Source organism: Tribolium castaneum, chromosome 9 (genome assembly GCF_031307605.1).
Source record: "Tribolium castaneum strain GA2 chromosome 9, icTriCast1.1, whole genome shotgun sequence".
In the NCBI taxonomy this organism is placed as follows: domain Eukaryota; kingdom Metazoa; phylum Arthropoda; class Insecta; order Coleoptera; family Tenebrionidae; genus Tribolium; species Tribolium castaneum.
In genome coordinates this window covers 9,319,391-9,342,309 of record NC_087402.1, presented here as the reverse complement: position 1 = coordinate 9,342,309, position 22,919 = coordinate 9,319,391, and the positions used below count along the sequence as shown (strand labels likewise).

Genomic DNA, 22,919 nt, shown 5'->3' with positions numbered 1-22,919 from the left:
ACTATTTATCGTAGAGCATTTTAACTTGCTGCATAGTGATTTTATGTTTGAAACATATTTAAAATTGATTTTTCTGAAAAATGTTATTTGAGTGTTATTTCAATTTTAAAGTGGTTGATTTTTTGATGAAAAATTATCACCCTTACTTTTTTATATTTATACATAATTATATCAGAACCGATCAAAACTTAACGTACTTTTTTTATTATGTGACTTACCTTTATCTCCTAAAGCTCTTATATTTTTCTTTTAACAAGTACATTACGTATGTATGCCTAACTGCATTTTTTAACTTTTCAATTTCGAGCGGCATCTATTTAGTAAAACCTTTCTTATTTTAAATGACGTTATAGTTTTTTGAAATTTTAGAACACACCAAAGTCGACGATTAAAAATTAAAACAACTAAAGAACATTTTAATTTTGCTTTTCTTCTGAATAAACTCCACTTTGTTGAAAAAAATTGCAACTTAAGTATACTTTGCCGGGTATAAATAAAACTTCGAAGTATTAATAATAAAACATTTATGTACAAAGTTAGAAGAATCAGTCATTATCGGTGATCGTATCGACATCTATATGCACATCTTGATCCTGCGTGGAGTCTGCACTGTTTTCGCCTCCTTTTCCCGCTTCTTTCGAATGCCTCCACTTCATCCTCCTGTTCTGAAACCAGACTTTCACTTGTGCATCTGTCAGACCCAAAGTAGCGGCAAGTTGTCTCCTATCCGGCTTCGTGATGTACTTCTGCAACTGAAACCGCCTCTCCAATCCTTTCCTTTGCAAATTGCTAAAAACGGCCCTTGACCAGGACCTCTTCCTCTTATTGTTGTTCTGGTTGATGTTCAAGCTTGGCGACGTCGCTGGGGGCGGCGGTGGCACCGGGATGCGCACAGCTGAAAATTTTTTTCGTAGAAGCGATAAATCTATTAGATTTAGGAAGCGCAAAGTCGGTGGCATGTTTGTATATTCTCATAGGTCGCGTGTGATGTATCCCAGACTAGAGCCGGGTGTTTATTGCCCGATTTTGTTTAGGAGAAGGCATCCTGTCTTCGAAGTGATTGTCGTTGCAAAATTGCGGTATTTTTGGGCGTATTTACGCGATAAAATGGCGTAATAAAATCGAATTCGGATGCCAAATAAACAATGTTGGGTGATAAATGGTCGGGTTTAATCCAAATAACATATAACCTGGTAAGTATATTTATTTAAGTTTTGTTTTATTGGAAACACCGCGATATAATCGTTAAAGTTAACTGGTTTATTTCCAGGCACAACAAATCAAAGCAAATGTTCTCTGGATATAGATGCGTGTCTATTAGCATCCTCTAAACACTTAAGGGGCCGTGTATATACAAACTAGGAATACTTAAACCGAACAACTGTAAACTGAAGCATCTGAAAGTGTTTATGATAATACTATACACCGAACGTTGTTTATGTTCGAGCACAAAATTTGGTACTCATCAACGGTTTTAAGGATGTATATTTACAAACCATTATAGTCTGTTTTCGACTTTATTGCCGTTCCTCACTGATTTGATTTTTATGACAGAACCGTATTTTTTATATTTCTATTGTGCGCCCGCATGATGCTTTACGACATTATTACGCCACTAAAACGCCTCGTAAATAACAAAATTCGATTAATTATAACTACGACCAGGCGTAAAACCATTCAAACCGTTTTGGCCGTAAATTAGCGTAATATTGAAGCGACGACATGTATTTCTAATCCGGAAGAGTTGCACCACTCGTTAAAATCTCTTCCCAAGTGTGAGTTATGCAATGATGCTGCAGCGATAAAAGTCGGCTAATTGGGCCGGGCTCTTATCCAAACAAGACTTTAATGGGGAAATTATAATATCAATAATGGAGTAATGAACAATTTGAAAACTAGTCTTTATAATCGTGACAAATGACTTGAAACAAGTTAACTGACTAAATTATTAGCAGGAAACGGCAGGAGGGAGCCTTCTAATGGCTTTTTCATATAAAGTCGATGTTCTGATGCTCGTACATGCTGGGATTGTGATTACCAGAAGTTGGCTTCGAATAACCTCACAAATCAAACAGTTTGTTGCAGTTTTTCAAAATTGGAAGAATAATTTCAGCTTTTAAAACGTTGAGCATCGTGTAACTGAGTGACTATTCTATCACCGCCACTGTTTGTCGTTAATATATCGCCCTCATTAATCAACGACATTTTTTCTGATGTTGACTCCAATAAAACGAAATAAACGATTTGGTTAATTAATTTTATCGATGATGTCACAAGTAGCACCTTTTGAGATACTGGTGATATCCTAGGCCAGACAATTCATCAAATTTTGTTATCTGCTCGTATTTACACAGATGCAGACATTTTTAAAAATATTTTATCACAAAGAGGAATTGTGTGAATCACTACGGATTTTAAAGAATAATTTCTCCCACAACTACAAAATGTATCTGTTTCGCAAGGCGTTAAAATATATATTTTAAAATTTTTACTGCTCCATTACGACCTTTGTAAACAAACAAGCAATTAATTTTCTTGTTACTTTCAAGCCTGATGAACTATTATTTTTTCATGTTATAAACTTTTTAAAATAAATTGACGACTTTGTGCTAGATTTTATAACAACCCATTGTAAATTTTGAAGACACAAAGTGAACATTTTCAATTTTCTGTTTTAAAATATTTCTATTGTTATAATATATTGTTGAAACTTTGATCTGTTGAGACGTAACAGTAAATTTCGTATTACTGATTTATCGAGTTTGCTATTTTCATTTTAAAGACCTGTTATCTTGTTTTTAATTTAGTTTTTTATGTCAAATGGGCCCATAAATCGCTAATAAAAATTTTCCCATAAATATGGGCAAATATCTGTCTCTTCTGTAATCACAACGTCATAAAAATCCGTAACGGAACGTTCATCCAAATTAGTGCTTTTATTCGTTTGGCCACAATCTTCTAATTTTATCTGGCTACCAGCGATCTCGTAGCAGCGGGGTACTTTCAACATATTTCTTAATTTAGGATCCACCTATCTCTAATCTCTTTTATGGGCAATAATTATCATGCGTTTCTGGTTGTACAAACAAGCATCTCTTCTGGAAAAATGTAAAACGTGATCTGATGGTGGATAGTTTATATTTCAGGTTTCAGCTGCCATAAAGTAACCACTTGTGAAATATGATAGCCATGGTTTGTGTTTTATTGACGATTTCTGGTTTGTTATCAATGAATTTTTGTGGTCTCGCAACCGTTACAGAACTATTGGCAAGCAGCTTCAGGAAACATAAAAACTCACAAATGAAACGGATGTTTTACCTAAAAATGTTTATTTAATTTTTTCATGTTAACACACGCAAAGTAAATCAGCGAATCCAATCAAGATGTAAACGATTTTATTCAACGCGAAATTATGTAACGCTAGTCTGCTGTGGCTTTATTTGGAAAAACAAGATTAAATTTATTATTATTAATTATTTAATTGTTTGCAATAATTAAACTTTGACCGCGAGAATGTTAAATATTTCTCCTAGACTGTGTGTTATTTAAAAATAAAAAATCACGCCGATTAAAGCAGCCATATCATTATTTACAAACTGTAGGTTTTTGAACTAATTGTTACAGAGGCTTAATAAAATTTCTACGAATTTCAGGAGCGATAACCCCGATAACAAAGTGCAAAACCACTTTGTTCTTTCTGCCGACAAATTTGCTCTCATTATTTCAGAAAAAATATCGCTTTTTTATATTTTCACTTCAAAGAGGTGGGATTATACAGGGTCGGATTTTGGTCAAGTTATTCATAATAAGAGGAAAAGAGCAATTTTGCTGCAGCTAATTTAATTAATAAAACTGACATCAAGGAAGCAAGGATTCAACATAATGAATCAGTGGTTCGTAAAATGTGGTTATTAATTATTTCTAATTGGATGTCATTTTGTAGAATTAATTATTGTGCATGTAATAAATAATTGTTAATAATTATGAAATTAATGTTGTAGCTTGTTACTACCTGAATAAATTAAAAGTAACATCTTGTCTTGACACTGGGTACTGTTTTCTTGCCCTCAGTTGCAAAGAGTCGACAATTCAAAGATAAACCTTCTAATTAAATTTTCATTAGAAAAATAACGCATTTTCTGATCCACCAGTAAATAGTGTAGATACTCACTTTGATTTTCCTGAGTTTCTGACTGTTATAATATAAAAAGAATGTCTGTGATTTTGATTAAGAATGGATCTAGGATTTACAGGTCAAAATCAAAAAAAATTCTAATAATAAAATTGCTTGTTGAATGTATTTTTTTTTACTTTGAAAATATTTATAATAAAACAATGTTGTGTCTTTTTCATTTTTATTGCGAAAAAATACAGTTATAGATTTTGATTTTTTTACCAAAATTTGGGAAACAATTGTTTTTGGAGAGAAAAACTGTAATGACTTAATGAGTTTTAGATTAAAAAATAATAAAAATTAAACTTTTCACTTTATTTTTTAGTTTTTAATTCCTAAAAAACGATTGCTCTCTATTTTAGTCATAGTTATATATTTTGCTCTTGATATCGTTATTAAAATTAGTTTGATTATTCCCACTTTTGGGCCTTTTTCTTTGATCTATAATTTTGCGCTTCATTTCATAATTTTTAAGTCATCAAATAATTTTTTCTAGGTATTAACCGACGTAAAACATTCTATGAATTTCCAGTTGATGACAGATGGACAGATTATTAAAAATTAAATTAAATGGTTTTTGAAATTTTGTGGCTGCTAAATATGCTGCTTTTATACAAAGCGTAGCAATTTTCACCTTCAATTGCCAATTTTTTAAAATTTCATTTTGTGGGCAAAGAGCTTTGCATTATCGCTCGTCATTTATTAACAACTTGCTCCAACTGAAGCATAAAAATTACATTGTTATTTACTATAATTAATCACACTTGCTAGTTAAAATACAATGTACCGACATCCTGACGATAACGATATTTCTGAGAAAATTTGAAAGACTAATTGATATGTTAACGAATGTATTACTCGATTGATTTCGTTGAAAAGACGCTATTTGTTCCCGATGTATTAATAACTTCGAACTGTAATATAAAGATACCGCATTCTAGTGCTCTCCTTATGCATTTTTGCCATGTATTTATCTTATGCATTACCTGGCCTTGTGGCAAAGGGCCTGATGGGCTGCACTGTATAAATACTGGACGTGGGTGTGACACTCAACCCATGATGCTGTCCGAAAAACTCCCCGATATTGTCCTGTGCCGAAGGACTCAACCGACAACACCTAAACAGCGACGTAACACAGTCGGAACAAGGCACTGGAACAGTTGCTAAAGGTTTAGCCACAACACTTTTATTATCCTTGCAAGGATCACTGGCCAGGAGTCTGTCAATGCCGAACTTGAGCGGGTCCTTTTCCGCTTTGGTCCTGGACATATCCATTTTGGGGCTAGAAGGTGCTAATTGATGGGCTCCGCACCATGGTGGTGTTTAGTTAATAGGCACTAATTGGCGACTAATGGTGCAGTAATAGGCCGGTCCACGCGTCGACTTGCGGTGCTAAGATGTTGGGAGGAGCGATGGCCACAGTTTATCTCATTGGTTTCTGATTTTGTTAATGCTCTTAGGCGGTGTCTCGCATCTGGTGGAGATGTTGCAGGCAGAGGCGCCGCCGATGATGGGGCGTTTATGGCGATTTCGTTTCTTCAGTGGCTGCCTTTTTAAGGTTGAAGGTTAGCTCGGCAGGATTTAGTACCTTTTAATTACTGGCTTTACTGCTTCCATATCTAGGTAGGTGGCGTATTGTTAGTACAGATTTATGGCTTTGTAACACTGTAACGTCGATAAAACAGTTTAAATCGGTTTATTATCACAATGAAACTAATACATTTCTGGTACCATGGCTCGTTTACTGATGTTTTGTTTCCCTAAAAAGGAGGGAATTGTTCCCATAAGCTTGATCAGAGTAAAGGTCTCAAAACTGGAATATTTTATCAAGTGATAAACACTTGAAAAGTTTTGCTCTTTACTTATTAGTTTGAATTAGGCGTGAACGTAAATGTCAAGAATGATGGATTTCAACTATAGTACTTGCGTCTTTTGAATTAGCTTTGATGTCTTAAACTCTTAAAGAAATTGATTATCAATTATGTCAACTTGTGATTGTGCGGAAATCTTAATACAGGTAGGTATCTAGTTGCTGTGAACTGTACTTGAAAATCGAAAATTTTGTGTATAATAATTGCTCATTTTTTTTTACCTAGTTACTGTTTTATAACAATTTTCCGACAGATGATTTTATTAGTTTAAATTTTTGAAAAATGACTCTTCTGTATAGTTTTCAAATGAAATCTTCAATAGTTTTTTAATTGGGACATTTATATTGTTTCATTTAAATGCTGTTTTAGACACATTTAGACATATAAATATAAAAAAATGGAACAAATATTCCTGCACTTCTAAACTGATGTTTTCAACTCATTTAAAAAATGTTTCTCTACAATTCTTTTTTAACAACTAGATAATAAATCATGTAAACAATAAAATATATTATTAAAAACAGTCAACGGGTCTTCTATTTCTACAATTCCACATTGAAGTAAGTATTTTATGCAACTTTTACGAGCTGCATCTTAAATAAGAAGCAGTTTTTTTATATTTTTTTTTGTTTATTTTTTTTTCTTGGTGGTAAGTATTGCCACTAATAACCACTCTCAAGAGCGTGTACGACTTTTGACACACCCTATTTAAAATATAAAATTTTCATTTTTGTGAAATCGTAGCTTAAGAAATTTTTGTTTGTTTGTGGCACATATTTCGTTTTATTTTCGTTGAATTTATCTCGTGCTATTTTGTCACTTAAAAAAAGTTATAAAATCCAAACTAAAAACTTTGAGCGTACGGTCTGAGTGTAACTTGATTAGTAGGTAGATTGTGAAGCATCTTTTCTTTGAAGTTGTCTTTATATCGTAAACTTTTTGATGAAAAGGTATTTTTTCAAATAGTTCTAAAAAATTAAAAAAAAATACTAAATAAGGTAAGGTGGAATAAGTTTTTTTTATCTTTTTGACAACTAGTTAAGAACAACTTTGAAAATTTTTAATAAAATAAAAATTAAAAACAATATAAAAATAGAGACGAATATTTTTACTGTATCTCAAAAACTTACAGTCTCACATAAATCAGCATTTGACGTTTGCTACAGAACATACTTAATTTATTTCTCTGTGAATTGTGATTTTTTTCAAATTTTTTTATTAATTCCTTTCCCTATGAGAAGAGTATATTAGGTATTTATTTATTTATGTAATAATACAATTTGTCTAGATTAAAAGTGATACATTTTAGAAATTTCATAGAAATAAAATAATTAAATGCGGCAAAATCAAATTACAGAACCACCTGAGTTCCTACACTCTTTTGTAAGCAGTCTGTACTATAGTAGTTATTAAGTTTTTTATGTTGTTTTGTGCAAAAAAATATGTAAAAAAATGTTGCTAGCTTGCATAATTTAAGGGGATTTAATCAAATTATAATTTTGATTAATCTAACTTTTGTTAAACAATTCATTTCAATTCTTTATTTTTGACTTGTCGCCTCTTCTCTTCTCTTCGAAAAAATCGGCAACTTTATCATATATGGGCATAACTAATACGAAATTCTTCCAAAATCGTTCTTTATTTGTTCATTTTTGCCAAACTTTCTGACTATGTTAAATTACAATTTTCAATCTAGCACAGGAAAAATTATTTCAAATTTTATAGCTACACATTATGATATGTTCTTGATAAAATATATTATTAAATTATGATTATAACTGCAATAAAGATAAAAAAGAACATAAAATTATTTATTTACTTGTTGTTTAATCCAATTATAAGCAAATATCTACCAAATAGGGTACAATTGTTTAAAATATATCTAAAACCAGAATGGCAAGCAAGTATGTACAAGGTGAATATATTTTTAGTATATCTCGCAAACTAATAATCACACAGGAATCAGCGTTTGCTTTTGATTGTTTTTTTTTCTATCCTAAATATTTTCAGGATTATTCTACAATTTCTTATACAGTGGAGTCCGGTTATAACGAACTCAGAAAATGCATCAAAATCAGTTTGTTATATCCGAAGTTCGCTATAAGGGGTGAATTAAAAAGGGGTTTTTAGCAGTTATTTTTACTTTAAATATGAAATAAGACGAAATAAATAAGCATCTAATGTAAAAAAATATGAATACTTTGGGAAACAGTGATATGTACACTGTGTGAATTTTTTAGTTGTGCAAGTATTTTAAAGGGTGATAGTAAAGCCCAAAAGAAGTGATAATAACAACTTGCATTGTCCGAAAAATTATAGTTTCTGAGATATAGAGTTTTGGTCGGCAAATAAATGTGGGTTTCTAAGCTTAGTTTTTCAAAATCTATTGTATTGAGTTAAATAGCAAAAAACACTGAAAATCAAGTTTATAAATTTTAGATATATTTTTTATAAATTTGCACCGACTTTTTTTCGCGAAGATACTACTGAAGTTCATTTCTTCAAATGCCACCTCGCCTATTAGTCATTTAAAATGTTTTAGTCAGTAATTCAATAATATGTTTATCAGTTAATACTTCTCTTGCTGCTTTGTCATTATCAACCCCAACATATTCCTCAAAAGTCGGTGAAAAGTTCGTTATAAACGGAAGTTTGCGTCACATTTTAAGTCAAATTTAGTTGGTTATATTCAGAAGTTCGACATAAGCGGGTTCGCTGTAACGAGTAAAAAAAGACATTGAGCTTATGGATAGATTTTCGGTGCTCCACTGTAATTAAAATAGTAAATAAACTAGTAAATAACTAGTTAATATGAAACAAATCTCAGAAAAAATGTTTTTTTTATTATTTTTAATAAGATTTTAAAACAAACAATGCTTATGTATTGTTTTCTGTAAAAATTACCTCAAAAATTGTACCTACAGCTCACAGCAAAATTTTTAATTCGCGATTTTGCAAAGTAAATGGCAACTAAATTTAATTGAACACTACGACTGAATTAATTACTGATGAAACTAATTTGAACTTTGTTGTCATTTACAGATTAATTACTATAGAACTGGATCAATTAAATGTGAGCTATACAATGATGGGAAAAAATTTTTGCACAGTTCTTTTCAAAACATTAAGCATCGTTTGTTTCAAAATGTTATTGTCATTAGAAATAATAAAAAAAACAGCGACCCAATATTAATTCATTCATTTTGATCATAAAGAACTGTAGAAAAATTTTGAAAAAAATTACGCTGGTTTTTGTGTAGTTATTAGTTTTTGAAATACAGTAAAAATATGAGTACTTTTAGCAGACTCACCCTATTTACGTAACAAATTTCCTAGTAAAAGTCTTGGCCAATCTTTCAATTACACTCGAACGGATAACCGATTTTTGCGAGTGCGTGTACACAAAACTCGCCACTTTATTGCCGTTTCTTTGTTTATTTATAATTAATAAAAATCTATTGAGAACGTGGAGATTTATTTCGTTGCAAAATATTTAGGTTGCGTGTGAGCCAATCCTGGGCCCGTATATTGCTTTCGTAAACAAATCGTAAAACAGTTTGATGGGCAAAAATTGGACATGTTTAGAGTTAACCGCTTCTTTATCTATCCATTAAGACTGAAACGACGATAATCGGTAATAAACCGAAACAATATCGTAGTTCATCTCCTAGACGAGACCCACAAGTTTGTAACCCCAATAACGGGGGCCGACCTATGACAGTTAACTGCTCGTAAAATTGCATCCTCTTGTAAACACAAGTAATACCATCGCGTTAATCACCCTTGATGGGATGAGTTTGGTCTTTAACAACGTCGACGTAGCGCCCATACGTCTTTTATACCCAGCAAATGTTTAGAGGATGTCAGGAAAACGCATTCAACACCAGTGGCGTGCCCTATATTTCCCTCGCGCTGATTCATTAGCCAAATATGCGCCGATTTAAATCTAATTTATTGGTTTTACATGAAAACATCAAAGAATTTCGGATCGGCGATGACGTATCAGCGCGAAATTGGTTTACGTGTTTTTAATAATATTTTCTAAGGAAAATAAACGCCAGGTTTTATTACGGCGCGCAATTACTCACATGTGATTTATTAACAAAATTGTTTTAGCGATGCTTCCTAATTTGCGTAGTTCAATCGATTGACGCACGTTTAATTATCTACGATTTTTCAAAGAGACGCGCTAAATTCAGCGCTTATCTTTGATCGGGTGATTATAAAGTGACAACTTTTATCGCCATTAGTTTCAGTATTTAATTTTGCACCGATGCAGGTGGTCGTTACTTCAGAACCGGACTCTATTTATTTGTTTAAAACGCTTTTATATTTACATTTGATTGAGAAAAATATGCGAAGATAAATTTGATGAATATTGGGGTTTGAAACCTAGATAGCATGTGTATGTGTATTTTTTCTTCTCCAAAGCCTAATAGAAGCAATAAACAGCATGCAAAAAATAACATTTAGATATTTTGTAAATAAACCAATATGCTTCACTTTTAGTAGGAAATACGTCAATTATTTCTGGATCAGTGTTTAATAGTTTACTTTGAGAATTATGACTGAAAAACGAACTGTACAATTCTACTTTTCTACAACGGTAACGCGGTTTTCCGTAAAATAAAAATAATATGGATTTTATTATCAAAATTTGTCTATTACATCCATTTGGCCAAAGAAAGTTCAAATTACAGTAGTAGTAATTTTGCAATATGCCTTCGGTTTTATTTGTTTCTTTAATTTGCCTTCAAAGAAGCTGGAAAATTTTGACGTATCGTAAAACATATAATTTGGTTACTTTGAGTTTTTCAACCTCAATTAAAATTTGTTTAAAATAGTGATTCTGTTGACTGATATTTCACACAGACATTATCTGATTTTTTTTACTTGGAATTTATCCTCGTGTATCATTCAATAATTATTCTTATTGTAATGTATTTTGTATTATTCAATTATAATTCTTTTCTATTCGCTCATTAACAGATTTCGTATGTATACAGAAAAGACTGAGAAAATACAATTGAAATTAAAAAACTAAATATGGAGGATGTCCCAGCGAGCAGAGGTAATCTTAGTTTTCGAGCAATTCACTTTTTAAATAAGTGTGTTTCTGGTAAAAAAATTAAAATTCGTATTTTAAAAACTAAGCAACATTAACCAATAAAAGTTTTGGGACAAATTTATTGTTTTTCAAAACTGCATTTACAAATGCAAAATATATAGGGAGTTCTATTAAAAAAACATAAGTTTGTATTGTAACTAATTTCGGAAACAGCCTGTATATTTAAAAATAAAATCAGGAGTTCAAAATTTTAAATTTTTAAATGGTAGAATTTTTGGATAATTTTGTAAAATTTTGGAAACGAAATGTATCTAAAAACTGTCTTGAAAAAATTAAAAATTTTTGACTGAAATAAAACATTACATTCGAATAAACTTAGAATCTAAAGATTCTGTTTACTGCAATGGCTAATTTTAATTTTAAACTTTACACGGCAAAATAACGACCAAGAAACGTTGAAAGCTTTAATCTTGAAATTTAAGGCAAGAAAATGATCGCTTTTGATTGAAATTTCGTAAAAAATAAGTCTAAAAATTTATAGATCAGTTTCATCTAGCAATGGCATTCAACTTTTACAAAAGGGTCTTAATCATTTATGTAACTGGTGCTCTAAAAACGAAATGCTTCTAAATACAGATAAATGCCAAATGATTAACTTCAGTAGAAAGATAGTATCCCCAAAGATTGAAATTTCGTAAAAAAAGTCAAAAAAGCTCTTAATTATGTGAATTTATAAATCAATGTTATCTAGCAATGACATTCAACTTTTACAAAAAGATCTTAATCACTTATATAACTAGTGCTCTAAAAAATGCTCTTAAATACATATAAATGCCAAATAATTAACTTCAGTAGACCCTCAACTACTAATTATCAACTTAATTCGAAAGTATTACCAACACTTTTAGTAGTAAAAGATCTTGGTGTTTTTTAGGATAACAAATTATTATTATTCTATTTAACTATTACTATGAAAATGTTATCGCAAAAACTAATAAATTTCGTAGCGTTATTAAGAGATATGTAAAAGATTTTAAAAATGTTTCAACACTAAAAACATTGTTATAACACTTGTTCACTTTATACATATTAGTGTAGAGTTGCGTCCTATGGTCACCATTCACCGAACGAAGTGAGGCTATACAGCATAATTTTTTTAACTTTATAAAATGGAAACTTAGCAGTTTCATTGATGCTTCTGATATTTTTAGTTTTATAAAATTTTGTGTTCTTAATTATTCTGTACGTAAAATCTTTTATATTAATGCTTCTACATCTATTTTTTTCTTTAATAATGTTCTTTATTCATGTAATCTTTATTGTAAAAGTAAGAAAGTAAGATTTTTTTTACAAATTGCACTTGGGTTTCGTTTAAACGTTTTGTAAAAAAAGTACTAAATTGTTAAATCTTATAAATGTAAATGTAATGGTTCAGCATTATTGTTAAAAGTAGGTACGTTTTTCAACCAAACACGCGATTTATCGAAATTTTGTCAGTAACCCGAAAAATTACCGAATTGGCTTGAGCCTAGTGTTATTTTTGCATTTTTCGAGGGCAGTCACGTTTTTGCGCGAGATTAAGCAATTTTACGAATATTATTGGAATAAAATATTTTGTCAGATGGCTCTTAAACGATTAATTTTATTTTTGTTTACTGGTCTTGACACAATATTGGATTTATTTAATGAAAATATTTTTTGGTGCCGTGATTGAATTTTTGTTATTATGGCAACAAAGTGTGTTGCATTGTGGTCCCCGCCACATGAAGAATTCGCTTGAGCGGTTGTAAGTTCAGCTGGAACACAGATTTGTGTGTCGGCAGTGAATTATCCAGTTTTATGCTAAAGTTTATTGGAGCAGCGCCCTCATAACTCTCATTTATTTAAGTGTCGTATAATTTTTTTCTTGGTTTTTATTTTCGTATTTACACGGTATCTCAGCTACTTGCGCGTAAAACACGTCGACAATGTCCAAGCGCATACAGCGGAATCGCTGATTGAAAATGCCCTCATGTCCAGTGAAAGGCTCAACTGAGACGGTGAACACCTGATTAATAACCCCACATAAAAGTCACATGCTAATGTGAGCATGTTATTAGTATGTAATAAAGTATATAGTTATTCATTCGGGCAGTAATTCTCGCTGTGGGGTTCCAGCGAACGCCCGCTGTTAAACCTCACCTTTAATGGTATTATTTATGCCCATCGCAGGGGTCGCAGCCGAGGACCTCGTAGATATCGACTAGGACACGATCCGAGGACTCGCGACGATGAAAACTCATTTCATGAATTTCGGACGGTTCCCGAGGAATTCGGGACCGTCAGCCGGCAATTTCCCCTGATTTATTAGTCCTAAAACTTGATAAAAATGCTAATAATGCCTGATTTGCATACGTACTTTATTACGACGCGGCGAGATTTATCGCGCTAAACACCTGTTTGTAACTGAATTTTGACAATCGAATTTTAATTAAAACATGTACACATACTGAATAAATAAAAATATCAAACGAGTCAAACATGGATTTACTACGAATAAATCAGGATAACGCGCGCGAGATCCGACGTTTCGTTTATTTTTCTTTGATTTAATCCCTCTAAGAGAGGTTTGTTGTTTGTGTGTGGTCCAACACATAAATGTTAATAACGATATATCATATTTTCTACTTCTACAACCTGCTTTGCTAACTTATTTAATGCGTTTTTAACCCGTGTTTGGGACAGCAGGGGAGCATCCATAAGAACCCCCGATTCACAACACCGCCTTTCCTTCTTTTTTCACACCTTGAAGCTTTCAAGCCATCAGTCACACACATCCACTTTTGCGTTTGTTCTTTACTTTATTACTATTAGCCTGGTTGTAAAGCTTTCCTGGCTCCATATCATTATAAAAAATATGCTAAACCGTTCGAATCTTCACACGGTGAGTAGGTGTAAACTGAGAAAATACCTTGATATATTATCTTTCAGAAATAAATTTACGCATTAGAAATACCAACTGGGCTAACTTCGAATCTTTGATTGTAACAATTTTTCATATGATTTATGCGAAGTGTAAGCACAACAATTTGCAAAATAAAATTACAGCGTTATGTAAAAATGCAGCTTTCACTCGATTTTTTCAGGAAATGAAATTTCATGATTGATTTTTTTATTATAAAACATTGTACAACACAAAATTTATGATTAGAGCATCCATATCGGTGCAAAATGTGCCAATAAAGAGCAAATCTCTTTTTAATCGCAAAAGCCGTCTTTGCCGGAAGTTTCCAGTTAACGTAACAATTCTGAATGAATTTTGCCGTCGCAAGTTCCAGTGGATGCACTCGTCACACATTTTCAGATTTTTATCATTCATGGGGCCTACGTGTAACAAACACCCGTCGTAATTTATCTCAATTTGTCGGAGCGAATTTGAATAAATTTTTAATTCCACAAGTCGGACCATAAAAATGATTAACGATTAATACTTTTTTAATGTGTGGAATTTGTGAAAATTTCTATTTATTATATTCCGTATAAATTAAATCGGAATGTTGTTCTTTCGTTACAAGCAAAACTAACTCACACGATTCATCACCAAACATAAAACCGTCACTGGAATGGCGTGGCGATTTGTCACGTGGGCAAATTTGGCTGGTGGCACTTAAAAATCGAATTTTCTAAACCATTTTTCCTTATTTGTGTAAGAATGATTGCTGCGCGTTTATTATGCGATGCACAGGCAGAAAAAGCGCATTTATCAAACCTAATGGTGGTATTGTTGACCATTGTGGTCGCCGGCGTCGTGGAGAGCGTTACCTGGAAGCAAATGCCTGGTCCGCTTGACTAGTATAAGGTCCTGAAATAAGAAATATGAGAAATTATTCTTGTCTCTGCGTGAATTCAAATTACTATTAAGCTGACTGTAGTAATCGTATAGTTGTCGTAAATACTTGGAAATATCACTTTACACTTTATTATGGGTTTTATGATCATTATTAATATTATGATTACAGTTTATTAAAATTGTCGTTGATGTATATTTTACACGAACATGTCTGGTTCGCCTCCTGGTTTTGAACGAGCGAAACCCATGTTCGCCTGACGATCAGGGAAATTAAAAAAGACTAACAGCCGCAGATAACATTTTATTGACCTAATTTACATAAGAGCTCGCCGTGTAATTGAATTTTCTATAATCGATGGTGTGATAACGGACGTAGGCTTCAGAGAGGTGCACGAGGACGTAGTACATGCTCTCAGGGTCGGCTTCAGGCCAAACTTCGCGTTTTTCCCTCGGTTTCCTCCCGTAGGTTTGTCTTGTGGGCCTTTGCAACTTGACGGGCCTTCGCGTGGGCCGCCGCCGCCGCCTCCTTGTGGGCCTGGGCCGGAAGAGAGCGGCCCCAGTTGGCGGCATCGTCGTCATGTCCATCATATTCATCATAGTTTTGCCCTTGATGGCCTGCACCAACAGACACAACAAATACCCTCCAAACGCCAGAAAAGCTAGAGTCGTCACGGAAATTTGGAAAATACTTTGCACACTCTTTTTGCCACTTTTCTTCGAATTGTCCTCCTCATAGTGGTAGTGATAGCCCCCTCGGTCGTTCGGTTTGCGCTTTGACTGGAGGGCCAGCGCTGACGGCCCATCCACTTTCTTATCAGCCTTGGTCTCAGTTTCCGGTTCTTGGAACGTACTTTTCACTTGGAGGAGCTTTTCTAAGGGAAGTTCACTCAGGGTTTTCACATCGACCAACGCGGAAATGTCTTGAGGGGTCACTGATCGAAAAACCATCAACACTGTTGACACAATGAAGAGCATCTTCGCGACAGTGACACCAGAAGAACATTGACTTTGAACCATTAATGTGTTTAAAATAGCTCGGAGGAGGAAATAATTATCTTGGGATTTATCTACACATGGGAGACCATGCGGAGTCCAGACACCGTTTAGCCCTCAACACGACAAGATGCTCGGCGTTTTAGTTTTTTTCTTGGTGGTTTCTGCATCCTGTGAGGAGAGAACAGTTTTCGGGAAGTTAAAATCGGGGTTTCAACTCGCCGGAAAATTGCTAGGGATTGACCACGCCAATGGGGTGGCCCAGCTAGTGACCGAGGCTTTCGGCAAAGCCCAGAAAAAAGGGGATGGGAGTGAAGGCACAAGTAACATTTTTTCAGGGTTTTTGAGGGTGTTAGGGTTCGATCCCAAGAAAATTGGCGCAATTGCTGTGAACGCCATTATTTTTGTAGCCCAACTGGTACGTTTCTTAAATTTTGGCCGTATTTCGATATTTTTTTTAGATAAGTTCGTCGTTATCTCGCCCGTCTGTTCCCCAATTAACCGAAGCTAGGGCTACGAGAGAAGGGTCACCACTTGACTGGATGATGGGTAGTCCAGAAGTGATCCGAATGTTTTCACATATCAAGGATAAGGAGTTGCCTAATCACATCGTAATGTACATCAAGGAACGCTCTTTGGACGAAGATTCGGACTGTGTGCAATTGTTGGTTTGCAAAAGTGCCCCTTTTGTCTGGGGGATGCAGAAGGTGTTAGATGGGAACACCAATAGTTCGGTCAAAGGGACCAAGTCACTATACGCCTATCTACCCTCTTTGGAAGAAGTGATCGACTATGCGGATGATTGCGATAAAAAACACCCCTATTGTTTCATTCATATTTGAAATAAAACACGTGAAAAGTACGAAATAATATTTTATTTACGAACCGAAGGTTAATTCTAAGTCGTGACATAACTGGTGTTTGACGTGGGATCTTCCACTTTTGAGGTCACACAATATTTGGAGCTTACATTTACGGTCACAGGTTGGTCTCACTGGGCTGTCTCTATAATAATGTCTGGAAGTTCCAAATTTAGGAACATTTTGCCAAAATCGTGACACTCACTTGTAAAATAGTTCGAATAAATCCGGGCTTTCGACTAGGTCATTAATGAGTTTTGCCCAAGCTTCCGGGCGGAGAGAGTCCATTTTGTAGGCATTTTTGGCTGAGTATAATCGGTACCATTTCGGGTCGCTATTACCCTTATTGGCTTCCTCTAAGTCAAAAGTCCAAGTCTCATGGTCGAGAATTTCCTGCAAGAACCAGTTAGTTAGAGCATTTTTTGCTGATTGTCATTACTCTGGTGGTGTTTTCATGGTCACCATCTACATAATATATGCGATAAGCTGGATTGTGATTTTCGAAAGTGGTAACTGAAGGTCCCAGATAAGCCACATTGATTGGTCGGCCTGTAAATTTTGACTTTTTAAATTTTCGTCCGAATTTTCGTGGTTTCTCTTCTCTCTTACTGCTTTCTTCAACGTCGTACAAAACCTCGAATTCATCGGCATGTGTGTGACCGTAGAATTGGGCTTGGATCGTGTTTTCATACCGTTCGATTATTTTATTAAAGTTGCGGGACCATACCTTCATACAGTCGGAACTTCCAGGCGGGATGTGGCCTAAAACTGGGTTAGAAAAATTGTAAAACGAGTTAAACTAGTACCAATTAGGTGGACTTTTTCGCCATTGTTTTCAGCCTCTTGCAACTCATACACTAGCCATTTTAATTCCTTGGCTGGGTCGGTACTGTTGACTATGAGCCACCTAAAGTCAGGGCTAATTATGGACCACACTAAACTTGGGGATTTTACCAACTAAGGGTGTGACAGTAGTTCATATTGAGCGAAATAATGCGGAATCCTGGTCTGATTAAAACAGAGTAGAACCCTCCATGGAGTACCGTATTGCCGGCGCTCGCCGGCAACCATTTCCTCCAATGGTCGGCCACCTTGGTGTACAGCCAGGCAATGGACCTGTCGGGGTCCTGGACCCATGGTGGGGCAAAACTAAATCAAACCTCAAACACTGATTTATCCATAAAACGTACCTCCCAGCCGGGATAGATTCATGGTTCCCCAACGCTGGAAAAATAGGAGTGTTGGGGAAGTGTTCAAACATTTGCTCCACCGTTTCGCTGATTATGTCCAAGTTGCTTTGCTTGGTCTGGTTCCAAATGTCATGAGGGGGCAAATCACCGGTCCAAATAACATAATCTATGTCCTGTCAAAACTTAACAATTAATTACAACAATTCGGGAAACACTCACAGGATGCTCTTCCGCTATGCTTTTCAACATGTTATCAATCAAAACTTTGGGTGCGTCACACTTTTGGTAACTGCCCCATTTCCCGGCTGGAGCCACTTCGCCCACCAAGGGCGGAGTGCTGGTGCTGCGGCAACAGAGGGGCTCCTCGCAGTTGGCCACACTCCCCACGACATAATCGGGGTCAAAGTGAGTATCGGAAATTTGCAAAACCTTGAAAGTCGGCAAACCTGCCTGAAAATCAATATTTATTTGGGTTTTTCCTGGTTTTTTCGTACTTTTGGTACGTCGCGTTTCGTGATGTTGGGCTTGGGGACGTCGGGAAATTCCACTTGCCACTCGTGGAGGGGTATTTTAACGTTACCGCAGACTTCGCCAAGGACTAAAGCGCAAATCTCGTCAGGACCTACAAACTGAAATATAGTAACTGTGAAATTGAGTTCGGTTTTTACCAATTTGCACCACTCGGAGCGCTGGTAAGACATCGGGGCCGAACACGTCGAAGATTCCGGCACACACGTCCTCACCTTCGACTTTGAAGGCGACGCAAAGTCCCACAAATTTGGTTCGGATGTCCTCAAAGCTTGTGTTTCTTTTGACTTCCTTTTGTAAGAGGCCCACTCCTGTGGAATGGTTCGTGAAACGAGGTTGAGACGCCGGAGACTTACCTAATCTACATATCGGGCAAGAAACTCGTGCTCTAACAGCATCTCCGATTTTTTTGGCGACTCGTTCTGGTAGTGGAGCCGGCTTGACGAACTTCTTCTCCGGTATTTCGACCTAGGAATTATTTAAGTGTGTGAAGGTTGGGCAATAAATCTCTAACCTTGGCTGGCGGAGGCAAATTGTGATTTTTTGGCGATTCGCTCAAAACTGGCATTTTGTTTGGCTCCACTTTGTAATCCCAGTCATCTCCGAAATTGTTTACGTTCACTTCGGCGATAGGAGTGGCTTCTAGAGGAAATTAAAGAGCGTTGCGAAAGTTAAAGACGTTACATAATTCTCTTGTTTACAATTAAAATGTTAATTCAATTACATTTCGTGCGCCGATTATAAACGATTAGAGTTGCAATTATAGTCCAAGTGACACGTTACTCACCTATTTCGGACGTTTGCTGTTTAATTGCTAGGAGAAAGAGGATGACCGGTAGTTTGGCTTCCTGGTTTTGAGTTTGTTACTTCGAGGATATTATGTAAAAAAGGAAAGGACTCACCATCTTGTCTCCACGAGTTTTCACTTGCGAATCAAGAGGAATTATTTAAACCTTAATATTTTATTCTGTAGTTCAACATTCAAGGCTGTCCACTAAATACAAACTACACATCGTTGATTCTGGGTATGTTTAATAATAATACAAACATTAACAATAACAAACGTTTATACAGGAAGCTTACCCTAATTATTGTCTAGTTTCGATTTGTTATAACGTCGCGAGAACGCAAGAACATTTAAATCTGTGTCACATTTACACAAATATTATCAATCGTCCTACACCAACAACAGTAATTTTTAATTAAATCTATGGCTTTTCTATGTACCTACGATTGTTATTTCAACTGCAATTTTGTACTTTTTTTCGAAAACTGCTTATTTTTGCGAGTAATTTATAACATACTTACGCTAGGAAATGTATGTTCAAAAATATTTGTTGCGAATGTTGTAATATCGAGTTCTTGCTTCCTTGGTTGTGATACCTGTTTAATTACAGTCGCGCTTGGATTCCCAGCTTAATTGTGACTACATTTTTGCTATTATCCTCTTGTCGCAAATTATCTAACAAAAATGGAATTTGTCTATTAATATGCAGCTATTTATTATCTTTTCGCATTCGAACAATGCGAAATTGGTGTTTTTCCGCAACATCTCACATACTTTACAAGCAAACTAATTCGAATATTTTGCATTTTTTCATAAATTAGAATTTTAAATTAACCGCGTTAAAAGCGCTATCTCCTTTTTGTAACCTCCGCGCTGGTTCTCTTTTTTTGGTTAGTTTGTGGTTGTTGTCAGTCGGCCATAACCTCACTTTTGCAATGTCACACGTGGAATTAGGCTTTTCCGAGGAATGTGAGCCTTGGCAGGTGGAAAGCTACCAATTTCCCACGAAAATAGGCGGAAAGCCGGCTTGGCTCGACTTTGAAAATCTGCCAAAACCGGAAAATTTGCAATGTGAGACGTGTCATGAGCCCCTGATTTTCTTGTGCCAAATCTACGCCCCCTACGAACACGACGAGAGGAATTTCCATCGAACTATTTTCCTTTTCATCTGCCGAAACCCCGAATGTTGTGTGAAAAACTCCAGTAACAATGTGAAAGCGTTCAGGAGCTCGTTACCCCGACGCAACAAGTTTTATTCGTTTGAGCCGCCCCCCGACCACAGTTTGGATTTTTCCCCGTCAAAATGGGTGTCTTTGTGCGACTTGTGTGGCTGTTTAGGGGAAAAAAAGTGTGGCAAGTGCAAAAAAGCAACGTATTGTAGTAGAGAGCATCAGGTACTTGATTGGAAGCAAGGACACAAGAGTGAGTGTGAAAAGGGGGGAACACCAGGAATTTCGTCAAAGTTGTTTCCCGAGTCGATAATAGTCACAGAACCTGAGGAAATTGATGAAAAAAGTGTCGATGAAAGTGAGGAAGTTGAAAAATTTAATCAGCTTGAACGTGAAGGCAAAACGGGGACAATGAGCGATGTGTCAGATAAAGAATTGGAAAAATATGTTTGTGACAGTGATAAGGCATTCATTCGCTTCAAAAAGCGAATCGGTGATAACAACGATCAGATTCTGCGATATGAAAGAGGTGGAGAACCTCTGTGGATTGCCAGCGATCCCAAACCTGATAAAGTCCCGAATTGCGAATATTGCGGGAATCCCAGACAATACGAGTTTCAAATCATGCCGCAATTGTTCTTTGTGTTGCATGAAAATGACTTGGATGTGGGAATTATTATTGTTTATACTTGTAAGGAGAGTTGTGTGGCGGGTGATAATTACAAAAAGGAATTCGTTTTTAAACAGGACGTTAAGTAGCTGATTAAATCAATAAATATTTTGTGCGTGTCGCATCGTTGGAAAAAAATCGGATTAGATAAGATTTTGTTTGTTGAATAAGTTTTAGCTAGAAGGGGCTTAATCTTGTAATGATTACAAATGACAAGTACAATTTTTCCATACGTGTTAAGTTAGCACCGGCGAATTATTTGATGCTCAGATTGATCAGAATCTATTGTTTTATAGGAATTGTTCAATAAATCAATTATTTCGAGTTTTTGGTTTTATTAAGTAAACACGGTGGTGAGAAATAATTTAATTGCAATAATTAATGACACAAGCGACCTATCTCACAGGAAAATTTCAGGCGATAATAAATAATAAAAAATAAATACTCAATTGGCACAACCCTGACAAAGCTGTAGTTAAGTACGGCAAGATTTGTACTAAAACTATTGAAGTGACTATACAGCAATCTGTAATCTATTAGCCGTTTCCAATCTGTAAAAACTGCCAACGTCGCATTTTCTCTCAAAATTAGCTGGTATAAATCATTCATGTACTTCAAAAAAATAATAGCTAATGTAATTTATACTTTAATGAGTGATCTAAGGATTAATGACTATTTTACAACTTTATCGATCTTGTTTAAAAAAATGATTCGGCAAAAATGCAACGTTGGCGTTTTTATAGTTTTGGAACACCTAATAGTGCTAGTAGTACAATAAATAATTTAATGGACGGTTTTATCACATAGTTCAAGACTGACTCCTTAAATTCTCGAATTGCATAATCAAGGAATGTGTGCCCCTAGTTTCGAGCTCGTCGTCTGAGGCATCGCACAGCTCGGCTAGAGACCTGGCCGGCTTCAGACTAGTAGGGGCTGAGTTGGTTTCTTCAGTCAAGTCTTCGCTGCTATACATCATTGACATGGACCTCGCTGGCTTCAAATTTGTCTCCACGACTGCTTCCTTCTCCAGAGCTGCCATTAAATCCGGCTGGGACTTCCTCCGCTCCTTCCTGAGCTCCTCTTCGCGCTTCTGGAACTCCTGCAGCTCCCTTTTCATTTTTTCCTCAGCTGGGATGAACCCATTTCGGATGGGCTTGCCCGCCTCTATGGTAACTCTCGCCGGTTCGAAGACCTCGTCGGACGTCCACGCCGTCTGGGGCTCCATCTTCGGTCGCATGCTGACCATGTTGAGCTTCCCACGCATTTTCAGGAATTTCTGCATCACGCCCTTGGAGGAGGTGTTGGGGGCGAAGCGCCGGGTGCTACTGGTCGCGGATGGCTTAGGGGCCGTCGTGCCGTTCGTTAGCGGGGCGCGTGGGGGCTCGGGACTGGGGGTTTGGTGCCCGTTTACGCGCACTTCGGGGTCATTGTTGTTAAAGATGTTGTATTTTTTGCGCAATTCTTCTTCGCGTTTGAGGGTCTCCTGGATTTCCTGTTGGATACGGTCCAGAGTTTCGTTTCCTGTCGATTCCATGGCTGTTTAATCGGGACACCTGTTGATGAACTTGTGATAAAACACCCACTAACACATATCGAACACGGCAATAGGAGTACTGACATCACTTTTTCGAACTATTAGCAGCCATCGTTATCTCTAATTAGCGCTTTTTATCATTTACACGGTTTAAAGTATGCTTGCGCGGCACAAAGATTGCAGGAGAGATAAAAACCGTTGTTGAGTGTATTTTGGGTTGCCTATCGTGGGAATGCAAACGTATGT

General features: G+C 35.7%; 6 protein-coding genes across 6 annotated transcripts; 2 read left to right on the top strand and 4 right to left on the bottom strand.

Moving 5' to 3' along the window:
- Positions 1-507: 507 nt before the first annotated feature.
- Positions 508-14,777, bottom strand: LOC103312830 (H2.0-like homeobox protein). The gene is made up of 3 exons (XM_008194474.3): positions 14,684-14,777; positions 5,161-5,934; positions 508-895 (listed from the first exon to the last, which is right to left on the bottom strand). The coding sequence occupies exons 2-3, from the start codon at positions 5,447-5,449 to the stop codon at positions 546-548; spliced, it is 639 nt and encodes a 212-aa protein (XP_008192696.2). The 5' UTR covers positions 5,450-5,934; positions 14,684-14,777; the 3' UTR covers positions 508-545.
- Positions 14,778-15,251: 474 nt separating this feature from the next.
- LOC100141727 (uncharacterized protein) lies at positions 15,252-15,959 on the bottom strand. The gene has a single exon (XM_015979376.2). It carries the CDS (start codon positions 15,957-15,959, stop codon positions 15,252-15,254), a length of 708 nt encoding a protein of 235 aa, XP_015834862.2.
- A 106-nt stretch (positions 15,960-16,065) lies between these two features.
- Positions 16,066-16,820, top strand: LOC664245 (uncharacterized protein). Its single transcript, XM_970256.3, has 2 exons — positions 16,066-16,353; positions 16,397-16,820. Exons 1-2 carry the CDS (start codon positions 16,066-16,068, stop codon positions 16,775-16,777), a joined length of 669 nt encoding a protein of 222 aa, XP_975349.2. The 3' UTR covers positions 16,778-16,820.
- On the bottom strand, positions 16,796-19,552 carry LOC664240 (sphingomyelin phosphodiesterase). Its single transcript, XM_015979372.2, has 14 exons — positions 19,416-19,552; positions 19,301-19,361; positions 19,028-19,155; positions 18,870-18,981; positions 18,654-18,824; positions 18,480-18,607; positions 18,205-18,435; positions 17,986-18,158; positions 17,750-17,944; positions 17,602-17,702; positions 17,405-17,557; positions 17,235-17,344; positions 17,001-17,188; positions 16,796-16,952 (listed from the first exon to the last, which is right to left on the bottom strand). The coding sequence occupies exons 1-14, from the start codon at positions 19,416-19,418 to the stop codon at positions 16,814-16,816; spliced, it is 1,893 nt and encodes a 630-aa protein (XP_015834858.2). The 5' UTR covers positions 19,419-19,552; the 3' UTR covers positions 16,796-16,813.
- Positions 19,553-20,161: 609 nt separating this feature from the next.
- Positions 20,162-21,463, top strand: Zfrp8 (Zinc finger protein RP-8). The gene has a single exon (XM_970244.4). It carries the CDS (start codon positions 20,236-20,238, stop codon positions 21,226-21,228), a length of 993 nt encoding a protein of 330 aa, XP_975337.2. The 5' UTR covers positions 20,162-20,235; the 3' UTR covers positions 21,229-21,463.
- A 27-nt stretch (positions 21,464-21,490) lies between these two features.
- On the bottom strand, positions 21,491-22,895 carry mdu (meduse). Its single transcript, XM_015979375.2, has one exon. It carries the CDS (start codon positions 22,671-22,673, stop codon positions 21,948-21,950), a length of 726 nt encoding a protein of 241 aa, XP_015834861.2. The 5' UTR covers positions 22,674-22,895; the 3' UTR covers positions 21,491-21,947.
- Between the last annotated feature and the right edge of the window lie 24 nt (positions 22,896-22,919).